The 23723-nt window shown below is 43.7% G+C and overlaps 1 protein-coding gene across 2 annotated transcripts in view; it reads left to right on the forward strand.

Annotated features, from left to right (window-relative positions):
* Positions 1–23723, forward strand: part of RSPO2 (R-spondin 2) — a 169969-nt gene that overhangs the window by 86787 nt on the left and 59459 nt on the right. The window contains exon 4 of one of the 2 annotated variants that reach the window (XM_077808858.1): positions 2642–2830. In XM_077808858.1, coding sequence (XP_077664984.1) covers positions 2642–2830 — 189 coding nt within the window. The remainder of the gene's footprint in view (positions 1–2641; positions 2831–23723) is intronic. The other variant, XM_077808859.1, reaches the window with a different exon arrangement.

Genomic DNA, 23723 nt, shown 5'->3' on the forward strand with positions numbered 1-23723 from the left:
CACAGGGCACATGGGGTAGAATTAAAGGACAGAGATAGGGAACCTGAATTCACCTCACCACCTCCCAGTGTTTGAATCACTCCCATATGCAAAAGTATGGTGAGTACTAATTGCAGATTCTGTAAAAGCTACTGAACTGAATTCCTGCCATGGCTTTGGTTTACTTCAGAAAAGGAGCGACTCCCAGTTTAAAGCATATAAAGTTTAAAGTTTATAAAACTGAGACAGCGTTGCTGACTCTGAGTGAGTCTCATGATATTTGATATTTTTGTTAAAGTTCCAACTCGTAATGTGAGGCGCTGTCTCCTGATAGCCTAGTGGTCAGGGCAGGCCTGGGCTGAGGGTAGCGCTGGGACTGAGATTCGAGGACAGGCTGGGGTCAGAACCAGTATCATAGTCTGTAGGCAAGCCAGAAGTAGTACTGTAGCCAAAGCCGAGCTGCAGGCCAGAGGTTGAAGCTGGGTGGTTAGAAACCAAATCAGTACTGTAGCTGGAGTCCAGATACAGGCCAAAGCTGGGTGGTCAGAGTCCCATGAGGTCAGGAGGTGGAGGCAAGGCCTGGGGCAAGGTCAGAGCAGGGCAAGGACAAGACTGGAACAGGGCTTGGGCAAGGCTGGGACAGCAGCAGGCTGAGAGAATCTGATACACAGGGAGACAGCAAGAGAGTTCCTGGACAGGTAATGCTAGTGTACAGACTGCTGTACAGCTCTGACCGGGCTGGGAAAATATCAGAGCCTGGGGGGTCATCTGACCCAGCCTCCACTCAGGGATAGATTGCTGCCACATGCTTGATGGCTGAGTCACTGCAGGTGCTGGGAAAGGTAAGTCAGTACAGCTGGGTTTTTGCTGTATATCTGCATGCTCACTGCAGTTCTGTTGGAGGGGGATCCATTGAGGCTTTGGGGATGGGTAGCTATGGGCCTGCCTTTACTAAAGGCCCTCCCCTGCAGCATCAGAGGGAGGGGGAACCAGACCCAGGCATCAACTAATGACTAGGGACAACAAAAGAAAAAACAGGGATGGGAGTGAAGGTCACAGGGATAAAATCTGGGATCCAAAGGGGAACACTGAGCAGAGAACCTCGGACAGTACTCACTGCTTCTCCAGGGAGTCAGTGGACACAGCCCAGAGGAACTTTGCCTGGAGATGTGACTTGAAAAGGGATCAGAAATAGGCTCCCAGTTGCAACCCTCTCCTGCCCCTGCATCCAGCTTCCGCTTCCTGGTATGATAGAGGACCACCTTGGCCAGCACTAGGAGGAGGTTGACGAGGAGGTCTCGTGACTTCATAGAACCACAGATGGGGTGTGTATAGATCAAGATGTTTGGGGAAAAGTGCAGCCAGAACTTAAGGTTTTGGAGGCGCTGGACGAAGGGCTTCTCCAGTCTGATGTACCCTATATAAATGCACCAGTGTCTTCCTCTCACTGCAGAAGGGGCAGGTGTCAGGGGAGGTGGTGAACCATTCCAGGTATACATTTGTGCTCACAGCTTCATGAAGGAGCCACCAACTAATATCCCCAGCAGGCCGTGGGATCAGAGTGGAATACTTACCCTCCAGTTGGTGTCAGGGTGGAACATGAGGGCAAGGAAATGCAGGATGTGGCGCACTAGTACATACAGATGTTTCCTGGGGGTGATTCAGAGGCAGATCAGCTGCATGTTGTGCAGCTGGTTCAGGTGGTATGTCAGGGGTGGCTGGGGAGGCTTGCAGGGCAGGGGCCCGATGGTGGGGTCCGGAGGGCCAGGTGCAGGTGGGCAATAAGGCTGCCCTCACCTCCTGGAGCACACGATAGGGAAGATGAGGGTGGTGAGTCCCATGCTCTGGCTGAGCACTATGGAGTCCACCCAGTCCCTTCAATCATAGTCTAGGAGATCTCTGATCCTGGTGGCACTAGCCAGGACCAACCTCCGGTGCACCGAGGGGGATTCCACCACCTGCACACCAAACAGGATGTTGTGGAGCAGGTGCTCTGCAAAGAAGTCGTCCTCCTCAGCTGCTGCCATAGACCTGTCATGGATCTGTTGGAGAGGCAGCTGAGTGAGCAGCCCTGGTTTGGTTGTGGATTTGCCTCACATCTGGAATCATGTCATGTGATGTTTTCATTTTTATAAAAACTGAGCCTTTATGTGAACAACACTCTCAGAATATGCCCACCAATCAAAGTTTCAAAAGACCATTCTTTTTGGTACAAAAACTACTTTGTACACTGCTTGAGTAGAAGACACAGATTGTAACTTCTGGATGAACATTTTTAGTTTCAAAGGATAGACAACCTAAAAATACAAGCTAGAATCTTCTGGATACAATAGTGTCAAATATAAAACAGGCACCATTTGATGAGAGAATTGTTACAAAACCATGAAAATAATGAAAGTCATGAAGAGGGAATTGTTACAGAGAATCTGTGGTTGGGTAGTTGTTGTCTGTGTCAGTTTTTAGGATAATTCAGGTTTCTGATACAATTACCTTGTAAAAACTGCAAACTAAAATCATAAACTGAGATTTCACCGAACAATAAATTTTACAAGCAATAACTTCTAATTTAATACACTTGCTAGTTAGAGTTGCCATGTATTGTGAAAGAAAGACACGGATACAGACAAAGCCCACTAATTTATGACCTGTTTTGCTTTATCAGAAGGCTGTGAAGTGGGTCCATGGAGTGAATGGGGAACTTGCAGCAGAAATAACAAAACCTGTGGATTTAAATGGGGTCTGGAAACAAGAACAAGGCAAATTGTGAAAAAGCCGGCAAAGGACACAATACCTTGCCCAACCATTGCAGAGTCCAGAAGATGTAAAATGGCTGTGAGGCACTGTCCAGGAGGTAAGAACACTCCCCCCTAAACAATTTTTTGAGCTTTTTCTAATTTAAGTCCCATTTATAACTGGGAAAACAGAGCTATATAGTCCAAGCAAGAGAGAAAATGGTGCCCTTACTCTACCTTGTGCAGTTATGCATGGGCAAAAAGGCAGTAGAACCACAGTACTGCACACAGAGCCAGTCCACTGGGGAGTGGGGGGCAGGAGGGGGGACAATGCATAGTGGCACTTTTTCTTCTCCCCCTACACTCCTACCTATCTCATCCTAATGGTTTAAAATTTCTCTCTCTCAATGCAGCGTCTTCATTTATTGTATGTACAACACATACAATATGTTTATGTGCTGGGTAAAAATGTTCAGCCCTTTAAACCACATTAAACAAAACTACTAGCTACCCTACGTCTTTTTTAAAAAGACAAGGCATACTGAATAAGTCAAGCATTATTGCTTAGATTTAGCTAATTTTATCTTTTACCACTTTCATTTATAGATTGTTAACCTAGTAAACCATAAGACTCAATATGTTGGATCTATGGATGATGACAGTGCTTTATGTGATCCAAATTTTGAATAGCTGGAAATACATATACTACTTGCAACTCTACTTTGTTTGCAAATTTAAGTGCTATTCTTACACAAAGTGAAAACATGGGAATTTTAATCCTTGTTTACAGAGAGGAAATGTGAGGCAAATCATTTTTACTTTTAATATAACAAATAGCAATATTTGACTAGATTAATAGCCAATGAATATTGTTGTCACATCAATACAATATTTTATACCAATATACCTGTTTATCATGTGGTTAAAAACTTGTCAGCCTATAGTGTTCATTCAAAACCACTGAAGTTTTGTTTACAAAACTAGCAGCAGAACACTCTCTCCTTTGAAAAATAATTCGATACCATTTTGTCAGCAATTTAAATGTAGCCCAAACAAGAAGCTACCATACAGACTCCTGGTACTGCTTTAAAATTAGTTGTACTACACTTTAACATACATCCAGTATTAATCTTTTTTATTATTTATGTGTTTATTTACAATTTGTAAAGCCCTGCTCTTGTTTCAGAGTTGGGCTTTCCATTTTCCATGACTTTTTCAAGGGTAATTAGCTGACACATTAAGAAAGGGGAAAACTTTGTCTGAATATCAGGAAAAAAACATCGTGGGAGTAAGATCTGTTATGGTGTGGAAGAATTGCCCAAAGGGAGTGATGAGAGCCCTGCCTCCTGAGACATTTAAACTAAACAGGGGGAAAATCCCACTAGAAAAAGCCCTGGGAGAGCAGTCCTGCATTGATGGATATTTGTGGGGGGAAGAGAGGAGGCAGGCAGGAAAGGCAGAATCGGAGGTTGAATTGGGCTGATTCATGGTAGCTCAGTGAGCTGGTATTTTTTCCAGGAGGCTACCATCTTGTGCCCCAGAGTCTATTCTTGCTAAATCTTTAGTGCTCCTCAATAACTTTCAGAATGCAAACAACATGTAAACCAATGTAATCATGTTTGCTTCCGTTTGCTGACAGTCTGAACTGATAGCTGATATATGTAAATTGGCCTGTTGATTTCAGTAGTGTGCTAATTCTGCAGTCCAAAAGTGATAATGATGAGATCTGATTTGTTAACTGTTTTTCTGCTGGTACAAAATAAAGGAAGGGGATTATCACATTATGAAGATCTATACAATGTACTTTGAATTACTTCTTGTTTTGAGGCCTTCTTTTGGTGTTTCTGGTGCATGGAGGTTAGTTTATGGGGTGGAGTTTGGGAGAATACCAGATTTTTTTTTTCTCCAGTTCAAACTCTAGATAGGACAGATACAACCATATAGGTTTCCACCCCAACCCCTTCCCCCTTGTGATTTGAGACACATGGGTGAAGTTGTGTATTCAAACAGGAATTCATGCATGTAATGGCCAGTTATGCAGGGGGTGCTGGAACAATTTGTATAGTGGAGGTGCTGAGAACCATTGAACCAAACTGTGAACCCTGGATATGATGGAAAGCACTTCAAGCCCCAGGGGTGCAGCAGTTCCATCACCTTTGCAGTTATGTTGAGAGTTCCCTGAAAATGGATTTTTACAGGTGATTTTCAGTCGAAGTCCTGATAATTTGCTTCACAGAATCTGCTATTGGCCCACAGTATTCATGTGGGTGCTTCAGTGCAGAAGCAACACTGTTTCAGAAATGTTTAATATCTGGGGTCTATAATTCTTATCTGTCTGAGTTTTAAAAGAAGGGGAAAAACCTTGTCTACCCATCCAGCCCATGGATTAGATCCTTCATCTCCTCTGTGTGACAGGAATCCTGAGGCAGGAGCTGACCCAGTACCCTGTCACTCAAATCCCCACTAATAAAGGTTAATTGGGACCTAAATAGAGGATCAATTAACAGGTGGAGCCATAGTTGAATGGCTAATTAGAGGGAGAAGCAGCCCCAGCAGCTAGGAGCAGATAAATAGAGAGGAAGGAAGCCCTAGAAAGGGGTAGAGACCCTGAAGGAAGGCAGAGCTGGCTGCCGCCGCCGCCATCTTTCCCCCAGAAGCAAGAGGGGGAGCTGGCTGGGATGTGTAAATATGTAGACAGCACTACAAGCAATGGCCTGCTAGAACAGTATAATAAAGCACAATGATGATGGAAGTGGCCTGGAGTGAGCGTGGTCTGTATCTAAGGCAAGAAAGACTCACAGAGGACCCCCTATGGCACTGTTTTAATTGTAAGGCAGCTATGGTAAGCCTTCTCATATTGAGTCAAGAAATGCACGGGTCATGCCCAAGTTAAGTTCTTTGACCATATATTGAAGATTTTATTCACTAGGTCAGTGGTTCTAAACCTTTCCAGATTACTGTACCCCTGAAGCCTGTGCCCCACCACGCAGAGCTGAAACATGTAACTTAGCTTTGTGGAGCCTCCTGTGGTGTGGCTACCACCCCCTAATGCCAGACCTGCACATGTGACCTCCCCTCCCAGGTCGCAACCCCAGGTTGAAAAACATTGATCTGGATGAGTTGGTGTACCCCCGGAAGACTTCTGCGTGCCCCAAGGGCTACACATACCCCTTGGTTGAGAACCCCCCACTAGATGACCAAGAAAATATGTTGTAGGCAAATGCAAGAGTTCCATTCAGTGTGGAAGGCCTGCAGTATTGACTGTAGTTGTGGAACGCTACTATTTCCAAGCATCTTTATAGCTACTCAATATAGCAGCTATCTCTTGGCATCCCACTTCATGGAGATTCCTGCTTGTCTTTCCGGAGTCTCAGGATTAAGGGCTCATCCTGAATAGTTTTGTACAGAGTACTTATGATAAGCAAATCCTGGTGTGTGATCCTATAGAACTCTGGACACCATTTAAAGGTACCCTCTCTCTCAAGAGACATTGGCTGGAAGGAGGTGGCCTTTTCTCTGTCCAATATGAGTTCAGCTCCAAAGCTGAAGCTGACTCTTTGCTGTATCTTTTATATTTTAACTGTTTGCACAATAGTGGTCTCAGCGTTTGTCTACATGGCAAGTTACTGTTCTGCAAGTCAGGGTGTGAAACTATAGTGCATGAGCTTGCTGCACAATAATGTCCCATTTAGACATTGCTGCATCACACTGAAAGTCCCAGAGTGGGCATACTGTACCTTCAAGTAGTAATATGCTAAGCTTCACTATGGACTTTTACTGAGCTGCAGCAGTGTTCACATGGAACTTTACTGAGTGGTAGGCTGGTCCACTGTAGATTCACACCCTGGCTTGTCGTGCAGTAACTTGCCATGGAGATAAGTCCTAAGATATCATTATTTGATCATATTTTGTGATGTTAAATGATTGGTCACCAGAAATGTTTAGTTCAATTGTAATATTTTGGGAAGCAAGAAATCAAGTACAGTCTGGCTTGGAGAGAATAGAGTCAGTGCTCTTTACAAATATGGCATTGTCCTAATATTACATGTTCTGAGTTTTTAACTTGGGAAAATAAAGGAAACTGTAAGGGAAATAATATTTAGTGACTTTAAGAATCATAATCTCTGTAAATATCTGTTAAGAGGGTATGATAATAAAACTTTTCTTCTAATGTTCTGAGTGTATATACTCACAGCAACATGTGGGATATGTATTAGATTATATAACTAAAGATGATTGTAGATTGTGATGAATTAAACTGAACAGGAAATAATGATATTTTTGGTGGAATAGGGTCAAGTAAATGTGCTTTTGACATATGTTTTCTATTTCTGTACATTTAGTTTACATTTCAGTTACTATTTATGTGGTCTGCATTGTACTTGATAACTTCAGAAGCATTTTTTTTTCTGATTTCATAGATCCTTGCAGGAGAAGGAGTAGAGTTGCATTTACCTTCCATATTATTTGCTTCAGTTCCATATTTATGATAGACTGAGATGTTACCCATCTGTCTGTATGGCTGTGCATCACATATAACTTCTGAAGAGGAACCCTTCATCTCTTCCTCAGTGCTTGCAGATATAGCCTGGGCTGCAAGTAAAAGATGGTTTCACATAGGGCCTCAGTTCTTTCCAGCTTTAAAGTAGGGTGACACACTAATGACTTCAAACAGGTTACCTGACAATATTTTGATTGTCAGTTCTATAGATTAAACTATTATTTCCAATTGGAAATGTCACGTTTGTATTCTGCTAAATGTTATATATATTACCCTGTTGCATTGGTGTAATATGTCTCATAGAATCACAGGAGTTACAGATGGAAAAGACTATTTAGTTTATCCAGTCCATCCTCCTGCCAATGCCAAGCTGTTGTCTACAGTAAACTTTTTAGTGTTTCATCTAGTCTAATTATTAAGGGTCCCAAGTGCTGTGACTTGCATAGATCCCTAGCCAGAAATATTTGGAAGTTCTCTCTCAAATTCAGCATAAATGTTCCCTTTCATCTCATTAGTCATACTTCTGTCCCCTGTGTACCTCTGTAAATTATTATTCTCCTTAATGTTTACACCCTCCATCTATTTGTAGACTGTTCTCACATCCCCCATTAATCATTGCTTGGCAAGCTATACATCCCTGGCCCTTTTAATCTTTCATTGTAAGTCAGTCCCTCCAGCCTTTGAACATGTTTGTTGTTCTTCTCAGAACTCCCTCCAGTTTGTCTGTATCATTATAGAAACAATGATTGCCATTTTGTGACTAATTATTTTGTAAGCGAGAAAGGAGGTGGGCCCAAGAGATGAGTGTCACATTAAACTCCTGAGCTTCAAGGGGAAAAGTCCTAAGTTTGAAGGGGAAGGGAGTTGTCTCTGTGACACAGATGTATAACTGGAGGGAGGAGGACTTCAAATTCTGTGCTGTTTGAGTTGGATTTTGGAAATTGGTTTTCCAGTACTCTTACATTTCTCTGCAGCACTAGGAGCAGAGACTTCCTATCTATCAGGAACTGAAGGAACAGCAGGGTAAAGCTTCAGTTATTGCCTCTGTCCCTGTGTCAGTTAACTCCAACTGCTAACCATTGGGGAAACTTTTCTGTAAAATTTTAAAATGAAAAAGTAAATATTTATTTTGTTGGACATGTTATATTTAGAAAACAAATACTCATCTCTCCTAACATAATTTCAAAAAGTGTGTTAAAGGAGACACTTACATGCACTTTTATTCTGAAAAGCATCAGAAGGCCGCTGTGTATTCAACAACTTTGTGCCCTGGGTATATTCAGAGATCTGTTCCCTGTCTTTGGTAATTAAAGTATATTTGAACTGTTTATTTTACCTCTTGTTAACTCTACTAAGTGAGACCAAGCTGGATTCTATTCCTCCATCATCATCCACAAAATAATTCAGTAAGTTCCAAGCTTTCTCACCTGTGCAAACATACTGAAGGCAAGGGTACTGCACCGGTGGCACCGAGGGCAGAATTTCAAAGACAATGGGATAGTATGGTCATAACTTGAGGGTATCTGGGCTGCAGAACCTTCGTTATTGACTGTGACGCATTAGGAGGTAAAAACCCACCTTGACTTTCAAAGCTCAGATTGCATTTTCACAGCTGATAGGAAAAAGTCGCTTGTAAAGTCGCATGCTTTATATGGCAAGTATCAAGAACTAACAAACAGACCGCTCATGATTCTATGTTTACAAAGGTAATTTTCAGAGGAGAACTATATATTGGTGAAGATACTGTCTCTATATTTAACAGCTTCTAATTATCCTACAATAATAATGTCTTATAGAAACATTTCTTCCATGAGTACAAATCTAGATGTCTTTGTTTTCATATTTGCAGTAATATTTTATGTGGGAAAGTTTGTGGTAAAATAATTTGATTTCCACTCAACAAATTAGTCATGGGTAGAGCTGGTCAGATTTTTTTTCCATAGAAAATTTCAATGCGAAAAATGGAAAATTAATTTTCTTTGAAAAATTTCCAGGAAGTTGACTTCATCAAAAATTGGAAATGTTCCATTGGGCAAATCCAAATGAAATATTTCAGTTTGTTGAACCAAACACGGGTTTTGTTTCAGGGCAGTTTGACATTAATCTGTCTACCTGAACTTCTGCGGTTCCTCCTAGGAATTGTATTTCTTGTGTCTCATGCCCCCATTCTCTCACAAGGACTGCCCTCCTTTTTGGGACTACGTCACCCATTATTCACCACAGTCTCCCTTGTTGCTGACTCACTGCAATGCATCATGGCTGTGGTGCATCGTAAGAGACTTAGTCTAGGCCAGTGAGCCCCAGGCACATAGAGTGGAACAGAATTCTGAGGCACCAGAACTACGTCAGTCATGAGGCACTGGCAGTTCAGGAGAACACAGTTCAATGTTGAACTGAGCAGAAATGAAACATTTCAATTCAGGAAAGTCAGATCGCTTAGTTTCAATTGAAAACATCAACATGAAATGTTTTGTCAAATCCATTTTCTTTCAATAATAGTTTATGGAAATTTTTTTGATCAGCCCTATTCAGAAGTGTCTTTAAATGATATTGATAAAAAGATAACTGGCTGCTTAGCTGATTTAGAGTTAAATACCTTTCCAGCTACTCTGGAACCTTGAGAGCTAATGGTCTTGGATGTCATCCAGTATCAGATTTTTTCTTGGGAAGAAAACATTTTGACAGGATTAACAACCTCAGCTAAACAGGGCTATAGCTCTGGCTATAACAGAGCTCCCAGGTGGTTCTGTTCTGGCTACATCATGAAATAAGAGTTCTGATGTGTCTTTGCCAACAGATGACTGAGTGTAACCGAAGCCCAACCGTTTCTCAGATGGCAGAGTATATATGATGATTAAAGTTTAATATATGCAGATAAGGCATTTTATTGTGGTTTCATTACTTAACATGTAAAATTAGCAATTTTTAAAGGTTTACTATTTATCTTATACTAAAATCAGATATTTAGAATAAAATATTGCTGTTTAAGTATATTTTATCGGGACAGCTGTAACAAATATTTGGAAACTTCTGTAACGTGTTCAGCCACATTTTGATTATTTGGGTGGTTAGTTCTTAAGGAGAAATAGTAGCATTTATTTAACTCACATTATTGGAATGTGGAATTGCTGCTTTAGGTTCACTTTTCAGTTAAATATGTTCCTGTTATTTAGGAAAATGCCGTGTGGGTTTCAACAGTTTTGTAGTATGGATCTGCACCTTCCTAGGTAGAGACAGATTTACATCAAGGAAAAAAAAATTACATCAAATGTTAATTGTACATCAACACTTACTGTTACCCCAAGAACACACTCAAGGATCCCAGAGTAGCCTTCCTATTGCTTCATTCTGGGTTCCCAAGATGTTGATCTATTAATTTGTTCCTGCAAGGTGAAATGAGGGGGCTGCCTGAGTAGAATTGCCAGGGTTTACCAAGGATTTCCCTATGTCCTTCAGGAAACTCTGATGAAGTGAGCTGTAGCTCATGAAAGCTTATGCTCAAATAAATTTGTTAGTCTCTAAGGTGCCACAAGTACTCCTTTTTGCGAATACAGACTAACACGGCTGCAACTCTGAAACCAGAACAGACTAGATCTGTTCACCCTGGGAGGACATGGATACAGCCATCTGCTCAAAGGACTGACACAAATGCAGTACTTTTCCAAAACAAAGTATTTTCTTTATTTAGTGTAACCAACCTTTCCTAATACAATTAATCTAAGCCTAAATTAAAATATAAATCCCTTAGCACAGGTATACATATTAAACTACTCAAGACCATAGTGTCATAGGTGGAATGGCTTAAGGGATTATATTCTGCAGATATCAATCCTATGCAGGACACTGACAGCAATCTTAGTAAACTCTAAACTTTATATATAGTAATATAAACATACACACCACAAACACTCATTTTTATTATCCAAAGCATACACATTCATTAACCCTATCACCATGGGTTCTCAAACTTCACTGCACTGCGATCCCCTTCTGACAACAAAGATTACATAACCCCAGGAGGATGGACTGAAGCCTGAGCCTGCCCAGGCCGTGCTGCCCAAGGAGGGTGGGCCAAAGCGGAAGCCCCATGGCTTCAGCCCCAGTTGGGGGGGACCTGTAAACTGAGCTACAGGGCCATGGAGCTCAGGCTTTGGCCCAGGATGGTAGGACTTGGGCTTTGGCCCAAGGCCCCAGCAAGTCTAACTACCAGCTCTGGTGACCCCATTAAAATGGGGTTGTGACCCACTTTCGAGTCCCAACCCACAGTTTGAGAACCATTGCTCTATACTATAGATAACGTTTGCTCTCTGTAGGCTTCTCTTTGCTCTGTCTTAAGGATCCTTCTACTCTGCCTCAGCAGCATTGCTGCTGTCAACCTGCAGTTGCTTCTGCTGCTACTTCTGATTCCTTTGTTCTTTTAGGTTTCTTCTGGTTCTCCTGCTTCTGACTTGACTGACTTTTGCGTGCTTGTTCTCTGTCTTTTATACAATTTTTGGCCTGTTCTGATTGGCTTGTTTGCCAATCCTAGTATTAGCATACCTGTTGTCCAATCACCTTCAGACCCTCTCTGATTGGTCTATGAGTATGGACCAATCATAAATGCTAAGTCTAACTGTCAAACAAAGACTTAGTGTTATGGGATGTTTACTACTGTGGTTTGGGGACTCTCACCTAGTTTTGGACTGAGCATGTCTGACTGACCCCCTCGCTTCAGTTTTGGAGTGACCTTTACCTAACCTCAGTCCTTACTCTCCCTCCCAACACACCAGCCATAGGCCAAACTGCTTGAAACTGCCAATTCACTGTCCTTGGCTATGTGCCAACATTGTACGCACACTTAAATTACCAAACTTTTAAACTATAACCCATCACCTTATTTCTTTTAGCATATGCTTAATTGTTAACTTATGCACTGTAATGTCACAGTCTACTGCTGTCACTCCATTTTTTTTTTTTTACTAATTTTAGTTAATTTTATTTCAGTTCTTCCCCTATTTTCAGTTAATGGTGGAAGAGCAATGTTTTCAGTACTGTGCTTAAGAAACAAAACAGAGCAGCTCAAAATCCTTTCATATGATTACAGGGTCTCCTACTCTCCCCATTTCCCCCAAAGTATCCAATAGCGTTGTTGGGTGATGGTTTATCAACAAGAGAAGAGAGCATATCTTCTCTTGGTTTTTTGGATGAATAGCTTACTGTATTGCTGCACCTCTGACACGTGATAGTAGATGTCTAGGGTCTTTCAGACTTGCTTCCGGTGGAGGAGGAAATGGTGACACTTACATTCTTAGGGCTTGTCTGGACTTAAAACAGTACAGCTGCACTGCTGCACCTCTTCCGTGGAGATGCTAATTAGGCTGATGGCAGAGCTTCTCCTGTCAGCATTGGTATTCCACCTCCCCAAGATGTGGTAGATGGGAGAACATTCCTGTTGACCTAGCGCTGTCTATGCTGGGGATTAGGTTGGTTTATCTCGGTCACTTAGGCTATGGAGTTTTCATTCTCCTGAGTGATGTAGTTATACTGAATTAATTTCCTACTGTAGGCCAGGCCTAAGAGTAACTAGTTTTATTTACATGACATACATCAGTCTAGGATCAGAGGTGGGTAGACAGCATATAGGGCAATTCCTGCTTTCGGGAATCTCAGCACAACATCAATACCCAGTTCCCAGTGTGTAACTCTGCCTCAAGAATCGACCAAGATAGAGAACAAACTCTCCTGCTGCTTGCACACCTTGGTCTCAAAGATCTTTGAAGACTATGTGTAAATATCTGCCATATGGTTACATCTGTGGTAATACAAAAAGCTTTCAAGAAGGTTGCAAGTGCAGTGGTGTAGGCTAGTAAATGATGTGTGAAAGAACACTCCAATTTTAATGAGAAATGCAAAGGTTTTCGTCATTTTAGTGTCTGACCAGGAATTGTGACCAATATTGTATCTTGCACATTAAGTTAAATTTTACTCCACATGGCTAGATGCTCCTCTGAAAACTGTGGCAGCATTGCAGAAAGGAGGACTCCCCTGGATACTGCAACCAGGTCCTAATTGGTCACAGGAGTTTAGAGGGAAATTCTGACAAGTCTAATTGCAGTGAGCATCTCTTTATACTGTTTTTATATTCCCCCTTCCCGGAGAATGGATTTGGGAGATCCTTATAGTGGAAAATCAGTCACCCTGACGTGTTCCAATCTATAGTGTGTGCTGTAGAAAGCTCTGTTATTTGTGTGCATTCTAGGCTGAAAGAAGCCTGAAGCTTTTCTGTGTTGAGAACCGCCTTTCTGTGTTGAGAACTTCTGCTGATGTCTAATAGCTTATGCTTTCTGTTTAGAACTCTGGCTACAGAAACTTTGGCTGGGGAAAGCCTGATAAGAAAACTATCTATCCAGATTCCTTCTGTTCTAGGTTCTCCTGCTGTGGCCATTCTGTCATACTGATGCTAGACAGTAAAGAACAGAAACATGTTTAACACTTCTTGTGTAAAGATAAACTTCAAAAATGCACAAAATACCAATTAGCAGCTAGGCCTCCACTAATGAGAACCAAACTTGAATTTAAAAAGAAAAAGTCTAAATTTACTGTGTTTATGATCAATTATTTGGCTTATTCATTTAATGATCTCTGGTGAAGGCCACAAATGTGTAGTTCCAAAATCCTTGTATAATAGCTGAAGAATATGTACCCTAAACATCTCTATCTTACAATACTTTATGGACTAAGAAAATATTTTAAAAAACAGTTTAGATACTGTAGAGATACAGGTCATAAATTGTATATTAATTTTAAAGTTGCTTTGATTTATTTTAAAAAAATCCAACCTCAAATAGGAATCCAGTCTAACTTGTTCAGAACTTTAGAAACATAAGGGTTCCATTCCATTATTTAAACCATGCTTTAGATGTACATGGCACATTGTAGACAAAAGACAATGATCCCGCTTTCAGGAGATTACCATATAAGTTGAGATATGTGTTAATGGTGTGGGTTGTGAGAGAGTTAAGGTTTACAGTAATAAAGTTATGCTGTTGATTTGGTTGGTAATGCATGTGTTCTGAAGATTTCAAAACATTTTTCTGGTGCTGTTACTAAGAAGTTAAAACTAGAGTTTATGGGTCTCATCAGCATTGTAAATGGAACTATGTACATGGAGTTGCAATAACCTAGCCTAGGTGTCTACTATAGTTTGAGTATTGGAATGTGGGAGCAGTGTACCAAGTCTGGACATTTTCTGAGTTTTTTTTTTAAAATGCCTCTGAACTCAAATCTGATTTGTGGGATAAGTTCTCATAATGGTGGCCTCCCTTTTCCAGGTATGAGCCATGTATACATTTATACCTATAACTAGTTAGAGGGTGAAAACAGATTGCGATTTAGAATAGTTGATTTGTGTATGTAGAGGTATCACTTCTCAGACTTGCCCACATAACTTTATGGGTGCCAACTGCATCCACAAAGAGGGAGGCCTGCCTTTAGCATGGCTGAAAATATACCCCATAATGTTCAAATACAGAGCATGATGCAAAGAAGCACACTGGTTTTTAAGAGGCAGAAAGGAAGTACCAATTCAGCAGCAGCAGATAGTCTTCAAGAAGTAGACTCCACCAAAGACACTTGGCATTTTACAAATGAATTCAGATTGGCTGGGAAGGAAATTATAATGAGCAAATAAATATTTGGCTATTTTAGCCAATGCTCATTCTGAACAGTCTGAGCAGGAATTAATAAGTGGGAGCAAGAAGGGACAAAATGAGGCTATCCTGGAGAGCTTCCAGAATACAAGATTTTTTTAGTATGGCTTAACCAGTGAAGCCTGGCATGCTTGTTAGTGCATTTAGTTCAGGAACAAGCTTTTCTCAGATGCTAAATCTGATTATCTGGACTATCAGCATATCAACATCTGCTTTAAATGGAGAACGTTGTACTAAGTTTTAAAATGTGTTTCTTCTCTTTGCTAAAAGATAAAGTTTAGGAATGATAATAGTGCTGACTGCTACAGAGAAACAGCCACTTAAAAAAAAAAGTCTACAGTTTCTCCTCCTGGCACGGGAAATGCCTGCCCTTGGATTGTGAGGGTTTTGATTTAAGTCACAAATAAAGACTATACAGTTATGTTGTTTGTAGTCTCCACCTCAGCATTCAGCTTCAAAAAAGAGCATACATATTTCTATTTCTTTAGGATCACAATGGGCAATCTGTAGCGTCACTCTACCAGTCTCCAACACTGAAATATTTTCCTGTATATTATTCACAGAATTAATCCCTATTCTACATACACATCAGTTTAATGTGTGCCCCATCTGTAAAAAGATAACAGCTAAATTATAGGGAAAATAATGTTTTTCTTCACTTTTGCATCAAGGTAGCAAAGTGCACAGTAAATTATAAGCCTCATTTTCATGACTGTGGTGTGAATTGTGGAAGGGGCTTTGAACTCTGCAAACTTAATATTTGAGTTTAATATTTTTCTTGAAATACTTCACTGCATTTGAAGAGCCCTAACTACTGGGCTATTTATGTTGAAGGTGGGCTCTGTGAACCTCCCCTGTTAAAGCTGTTCCACTTGCTATAAATAAATATTCAGTGGAAGAGGGACTTGAACATGGGATTCCTACATGCGTATCCTCACCCCTGACCTATAAAGTCAGGGTCGTGGCCCAATGACTGTTTCAGACAGGGGAACAAGTCTCTCACATGCTGGATGTTCCTTTTGCTGCCCACAGCAGGACTAGAAAAAATTAATAAGATGATCTTTCCTCTATGCTTTCACATGGAGGAAACAAAGAAAACTGAGGAAGGTGGACAGCCATGCTCCCTCTTTCCTTAGGGCTAATGAATGACCAGTTGTGTTGCCTCCTGCATCCTGGAAGGTGGTGTCACACAGATGTATTGCAGTTTTCACTTCCAGTTCAAGGAGAGGCAAGACTTATAATAAATAGTATTTTGCCTAGTTTTTTATTCAGTCTTGTTTGCACATATCTCCTGCAACCAGATGAATGAGGAAGTATGTGGTTGAATGGAATATCTTCAATATCCTATTCTAAAGTTGCCTTTGCACTTAACATGTTCCTGTTGAATCTGGATAACAGTGGTTCTGGAGCTAATCTCAGGCACAGATTAACAAGTGTGCCTGCAACGCACTTGAACAGGGCCTGCAATATCAGGGGGACCTCTGAACACCTGGCTGATTTATAGCCAGCCTAGCTGTTTTTTCCCCATATGATGCCAGTTGTAATGTGCCAGGGTGGTTTTCACTGGTAGGTTACAACAGGAACTCCTCTCCTCCCCCGGCACACTGCAAGTGACAACCATTGCTGTGTGCAGGGGCACTGGTGGCTGCTTCCACTACTGTGTGATGGCCACTGGGAGCACTGCTGCACGGCACCCAGGTCTCACTCCATGTGCCAGATCCTCAGCATGCTGATGCAGTGGTGGAGACTCCTATCCTTCTCTGCACTGGAAAGCTGGATGGACCTGAGGCTTACCAGCAGGGAGGAGTAAGGAGCAGGAACCAAGGTGGAGAGGGCTCCCAGGAGCCTCCTGGGAGTGGGTGGCTATAGGAAGTCATGGCCCGGGGAGAGGTCAGGCTGGTGGGGAGGCAATGGCCAGTTTCTCTATCTCTTGGAGGTGGCAATCCTACTTGGGTCCTGACCAAGTTTGGCTTGGCGACTACCCTGAGTCGTGACTTATGATGAGGGAGCTTGGCGGGCCAAACTTCAGAGAGTAGCACTGCAACCTGGCACACGGGGTCACAGCGTCACTCAGGTTTGGCACCCTCGGCAGATGCACAGGCAGGTTTGGCGCCCTGGGTATGTGGGCCTTTGCTTGGTGCTCTCCTGGATGGCCACGGCAGTCAGAGCCATGTAAGAACAGGAGGGCTTCTAGAATGTGTCTGGTTTCTCTAGTCACTTTTCATGGTTCAGCTCATGCTTGGCTCATTCTGCCTCCTTGCTGGGATTGGTGTCATTAGTTATCGGAGCCAGAGTGTTCTCTTCAGGGTCCAGGTAGCTGGCCAATATGATACCTAAATTTGTATATAGGCACTCCAAGCGCCTATATACAAATGCACAAAGCCTTGGAAACAAGCAGGGAGAACTGGAGGTCCTGGTGATGTCAAGGAATTATGACGTGATTGGAGTAACAGAGATTTGGTGGGATAACTCACATGACTGGAGTACTGTCATGGATGGTTATAAACTGTTCAGGAAGGACAGGCGGGGCAGAAAAGGTGGGGGAGTAGCACTGTATGTAAGGGAGCAGTATGACTGCTCAGAGCTCCGGTATGAAACTGCAGAAAAACCTGAGTGTCTCTGGATTAAGTTTAGAAGTGTGAGCAACAAGAGTGATGTAGTGGTGGGAGTCTGCTATAGACCACTGGACCAGTGGGATGAGGTGGATGAGGCTTTCTTCCGGCAACTCGCAGAAGCTACTAGATCACATGCCCTGGTTCTCCTGGGCAACTTTAATCATCCTGATATCTGCTGGGAGAGCACTACAGCGGTGCACAGACAATCCAGGAAGTTTTTGGAAAATGTAGGGGACAATTTCCTGGTGCACATGCTGGAGGAGCCAACTAGAGGGAGAGCTTTTCTTGACCTGCTGCTTACAAACTGGGAAGACTTAGCAAGGGAAGCAAAAGTGGATGGGACTCTGGGAGGCAGTGACCATGAGTTGGTCGAGTTCAGGATCCTGACACAGGGAAGAAAGGTAAGCAGCAAAAAACGGACCCTGGACTTCAGGAAAGCAGACTTTGACTCCCTCAGGGAACTGATGGATAGGATCCCCTGGGGGAATAACATGAGGGGGAAAGGAGTCCAGGAGAGCAGACTGTATTTCAAAGAATCCCTATTGAGGTTACAGGGACAAACCATCCCGATGTGTTGAAAGAATAGTAAATATGGCAGGCGACCAGCTTGGCTTAACAGTGAAATCCTTGCAGATCTTAGACATAAAAAAGAAGCTTACAAGAAGTGGAAGATTGGACAAATGACCAGGGAAGAGTATAAAAATATTGCTCGGGCATGTAGGAATGAAATCAGGAGGGCCAAATCGCACCTGGAGCTGCAACTAGCAAGAGATGTTAAGAGTAACAAGAAGGGTTTCTTCAGGTATGTTGGCAACAAGAAAAAAGCCAAGGAAAGTGTGGGCCCCTTACTAAATGAGGGAGGCAATCTAGTGACAGAGGATGTGGAAAAAGCTAATGTACTCAATGCTTTTTTTGCCTCTGTCTTCATGAACAAGGTCAGCTCCCAGACTGCTGCGCTGGGCAACACAGCATGGGGAGTAGGTGGCCAGCCCTGTGTGGAGAAAGAAGTGGTTAGGGACTACTTAGAAAAGCTGGATGTGCACAAGTCCATGGGGCTGGATGCATTGCATCCGAGAATGCTAAAGGAGTTGGTGGCTGTGATTGCAGAGCCATTGGCCATTATCTTTGAAAACTCATGGCGATCGGGGGAAGTCCCGGACAACTGGAAAAAGGCTAATGTAGTGCCCATCTTTAAAAAAGGGAAGAAGGAGGATCCTGGGAACTATAGGCCAGTCAGCCTCACCTCAGTCCCCGGAAAAATCATGGAGCAGGTCCTCAAGGAATCAATCCTGAAGCACTTACATGAGAGGAAAGTGATCAGGAACAGTCAGCATGGATTCACCAAGGGAAGGTCATGCCTGACTAATCTAATCACCTTCTGTGATGAGATTACTGTTTCTAGATGAAAGGAAAGCAATGAATGTATTGTTTCTTGACTTTAGCAAAGCTTTTAACAAGGTCTCCCGCAGTATTCTTGTCAGCAAGTTAAAGAAGTATGGGCTGGATGAATGCACTATAAGGTGGATAGAAAGTTGGCTAGATTGTTGGGCTCAACGGGTAGTGATCAATGGCTCCATGTCTAGTTGGCAGCCGGTATCAAGTGGAGTGCCCCAAGGGTCGGTCCTCAGGCCGGTTTTGTTCAATATCTTCATAAATGATCTGGAGGATGGTGTGGATTGCACTCTCAGCAAATTTGCGGACGATACTAAACTAGGAGGAGTGGTAGATACGGTGGCAGGTAGGGATAGGATACAGAGGGACCTAGACAAATTGGAAGATTGGGCCAAAAGAAATCTGATGAGGTTCAACAAGGATCAGTGCAGGACCCTGCACTGAGGACAGAAGAATCCAATGCACTGCTACAGACTAGGGACCGAATGGCTAGGCAGCAGTTCTGCGGAAAAGGACCTAGGGGTTACAGTGGATGAGAAGCTGGATATGAGTCAACAGTGTGCTCTTGTTACCAAGAAGGCCAGTGGCATTTTGGGATGTATAAGTAGGGGCATAGCGAGCAGATCGAGGGACGTGATCATTCCCCTCTATTCGACATTGGTGAGGCCTCATCTGGAGTACTGTGTCTAGTTTTGGGCCCCACACTACAAGAAGGATGTGGAAAAATTGGAAAGAGTCCAGCGAAGGGCAACAAAAATGATTAGGGGTCTGGAACACATGACTTATGAGGAGAGGCTGAGGGAACTGGGATTGTTTAGTCTGCAGAAGAGAAGAATGAGGGGGGATTTGATAGCTGCTTTCAACTACCTGAGAGGTGGTTCCAAAGAGGATGGTTCTAGACTATTCTCAGTGGTAGAAGATGACAGGACAATGAGTAATGGTCTCAAGTTGCAGTGGGGGAGATTTAGGTTGGATATTAGGAAAAACTTTTTCACTAGGAGGGTGGTGAAACACTGGAATGCGTTACCTAGGGAGGTGGTGGAATCTCCTTCCTTAGAAGTTTTTAAGGTCAGGCTTGACAAAGCCCTGGCTGGGATGATTTAATTGGGGATTGGTCCTGCTTTGAGCAGGGGGTTGGAGTAGATGACCTCCTGAGGTCCCTTCCAACCCTGATATTCTATGATTCTATGAAATACACCCTCCTTCCCAGGGGGAAAAAGAACCAGCTTTCCTGCTTTCTTGGCTTCTGAAGTTCAATCTCACAATCAGTGTCTCAGAGCCAATTCCTTATTTGTATTGGTCTGGATCAAACTTGTGTCCAGAGCAAGCTGAGACTCAGTGGCCCTTTGTCAGTGTCCTTGTGCGGGGCTTGAGGTCAAATTTCTGGGCCCAGGTCAGTGCCAGAGGTCAGAACATGTGTCAGGGTTCCAGGTCCTGATCGAGGCTTAGAATTCAACGTAGAACCAAAGTCAATGCTGGGTGTTCAGGAGAGGAGAAACAGAGTTGGTTGTGGCAGCTCGTACGGGATCTGCATTGTTGCCTAGACATTTCTTGGTATGCCTTGTGAGCTTATATGGGGCGAACAGTCCAATCAAGAACCTTCAAGGCACTGCTAATAAGGTCTCTTGGGCAAGACTTCCTGTAGTCAGCTGAAGGTGACAGGGAGTGGCCAGCCACCAAGTGAGGGTAGCCATCTCCTGGTGGCGCTACTGACCCAGATTTGAGTCCTGCCAATCATTTAATCTATTCCCTCAGGAGCTGGTAAAGTTCCTCTCTCAGCCCTGCCTATTTTTCAAGAGGCAGCAAAGAGTTTCTGGCTCGGATATCCAATGCACTAATGTACTTCCTCTATTTGTATGGTCTCTGGCAGGTTCTGCTTTTATCAGGAACCATTTCCCCTATAGCTGGGGAGCCAGCTGGGCATGGTCAAATTTGTTTCTGTCACATTTCATAAATCTATCCAAACAATTAGCTTACTTAGCAAATATTTTCCAGTGCAAAAGGAGACAGAGTGTGTGTGTATGGGGGAATTAGATTTTTTTAAAAAATCAAATTGCCGTGTTTGTTAAAGATATTAAATATTAGATGTTTAAAGTCTTCGCTCATCTATTAATAATCAATAAATTGAGATTCTTGTTCTCATATTTTGCAGACTGTATACCACATACTCTGAGTTTAAGAAAGGTGCCTCCCCCAATTTCCGTAGTACATGGGGCCCCAAAATTCTTTAATCTGGCCCTGGCTAATCTAACACATCTAGAAGTGAAAATGGATGATACACACAGACCAAGTGACCTTGTGGACTAAATGTCTGCTTCATATTCTTAAGGCTGAGTTAAAGTACAAACTTAGCAGGATTTGTGTTAAAATATCTATTAATTGCTCATCATGTTGTTGGGAAGAAGCCAATTCTTATCAGTTTGCTAAAGAAAAATAATGCAATCTGATAAGAATCAGTTTTAAAAAAATAGAAGTAATTGTTCAGCCACAATATAAACAAAGGATGACAATTTAAAGAGCTAGCTCAACTGTCCAATAATTAGGAGTGACCTAGGCTTCCCCCTCCTACAGTTGAGGGTAACACTCCCAGTTCATATTGTATGTGTGAGCTAATTGCTATGTTAGATCATCCAAATCATACTTTTTCTAAAGCGGCTGTTTTTACAGCTATCACAACTTTGTTGTGACCAGACTGTTCTTTATAGCATTTTTTTATGCATGAGAAATATTTGAGACAAGACTGGCTAAAATAGGAAGTGAACCAGAGAAGATTAAAAACACCCACTTAGTATTTTGAGAGGCAAACTCATGCTCCTGTGCCTAGCCCAAGTAGCTGGGCATTCTGTAGGGGGAAGTGACCACATTTTCAACATCCAAGACTAACCACAGGGCAGACTTAAGTAGGGTGCAAAAGTCCATGAGGTTCACTGAAGTAGTTCCCCCTCCCCCGGAACAGTTTCAGTAGGCCCTATCAGGGCCTGTCTCAGGCACTGCATACCACTCAGTTTTTGGTTTTTTTTTGGTAGTAAGGCAAACAAATAGTCCCCAAAACAAACTCAGTAGTTCTGTGCTAGTCCTACCTTCCTCCAGAGGACTCTGGCAGTAAGCAGTTTCTGCAGAGGTTCTAGGCTGGTCCTTTCCAGCTTGGAGCAAAGAATAGGAAGCCTGTTCTCCTTCCCTTTGAGATGTTCTCTTCCCTTTTTAACTGCCCCTCAATACCTGACAGCGAGTGCAGGTGGACCAGGGTGGGGCTGAGTGGGCCTACAGCAGCGAGTTAGCCCTTGCTGGCTTAGTGTGGAGTTGGCATACCCCATCACAGGGTAGTGTTTCCAACTTTCTGATTGCAGAAAACTGAACGCTCTTACCCCGCCCCTGTCCTGCCCCTTCTCCGAGGCCCTGCCCCTGCACACTTCATCCCTCCTTCCTCTGTCACTCGCTCTCCCCCACCCTCACTCATTTTCACTGGACTGGGGCAGAGGTCTGAGGGGGGGCAGAGGGGGTTAGGGCTCCGGCTGGGGGTGCGGGATCTGGTGTGGGATCAGAGATAAGGGGTTTGGAGTGCAGAAGGGGGCTCAGGCTGGGGCCGAGGGGTTTGGAGTGTGGCAGGGGATGCGTGCTCTGGCAGGGAGTTTGGATACAAGAGAGGGTTCCAAGTTGGGGCAGGAGGTTGGGGTGCAGAGTGGGGTGAGGGCTCAGGCTGGGGGTGTGGGCTCTGGGGCTAGGGATGAGGGGTTTCAAGTGCAGGAGGAGGATCTGGGCTGGGGCGGGGGGTTGGGGCGCAGAAGGGGGTGTGGGCTCTGGAAGTGAATTTGGGTGCGGGCTTCGGGCAGCGCTTACCTCAGGCAGATTCTGGAAGCTGCCAGCATATCCCTGCACCTCCTTTATGTAAGTGGGGGAATAGTCCCGCTATTATGGGGAACTTTCCTGGCTAATTCACTACCCCGGTGAAGTGGGCTAGCAAAAGGATCTGAGTCCTCGCTCCCACTTCCTTTACCCAGTGACCTCCCTGCCCTTGAGGACTCCCCTTCCACTCTCCTGTCTGGCAGAGTCCTCGTAACCCCAACAAGGCTGGGCCCAGGATTCCTGGGGGGCTTGACCCCCCAACCCTGCTGTGGTCACCTAGGACAGGGGCTAGGGTGTCCCCACTCCGGGGTACTCTCTCTGCACTGGGCACCTCTCTGACCCACTGACCATTACATACAAGTTAAAGCAAATGCAAGTTATTTAATCAACAATTAATTTTGAAAAGAATAAGGAAAAACGGGAAAGGTTAAAGGAAACTCATCAACCCGCCCTGTGGCAGGGAACATCACAAACAGTGTCTCTGGAACGTCAGGGCAGTTCACAGTCTGTTCCTTGTAAGTCCCAGGCCTTCCTCTCAGGCCCTGGCTGTGCTGCAGGGATGCTGTGGGTTGGACACTTGCTCCGGTGGTGGCCACACGCTCTCAGGCTCTAAGTGGTAGGACCCTTCTTCCCAGTGTCGCTCCCGCCTTGTCAGGATTATGATCCACGCCTGGCCCGCAGAGCCTCTTGGCTGAGGCGTCTCCCTGTGCTGGGCCCGCTGCCCAGGGTCCCCCTCGCTCTTCCCAGCTGCTCACCAAACCCAGCTCCAGACTGCTCCAGCCCCAGCTGCACCACTCTGTCTCTGCTGCTCTGCCTCCAGCTCCCTGGGCTGCTTCTTTATCCCCTCTGCCTCTGGTTGCTGCAGCTCTGCTCCCAGGACAGGTCTGCTCTGCAGGCTGCTTCTGTGACTCTGCTCCCAGCACTGACCTGCTTTGTGGGCTGCTTTTCTGGCCCCTCTGGCTCTGGTTGCTGC

This window comes from Eretmochelys imbricata, chromosome 2 (assembly GCF_965152235.1).
Source record: "Eretmochelys imbricata isolate rEreImb1 chromosome 2, rEreImb1.hap1, whole genome shotgun sequence".
NCBI lineage: Eukaryota > Metazoa > Chordata > Testudines > Cheloniidae > Eretmochelys > Eretmochelys imbricata.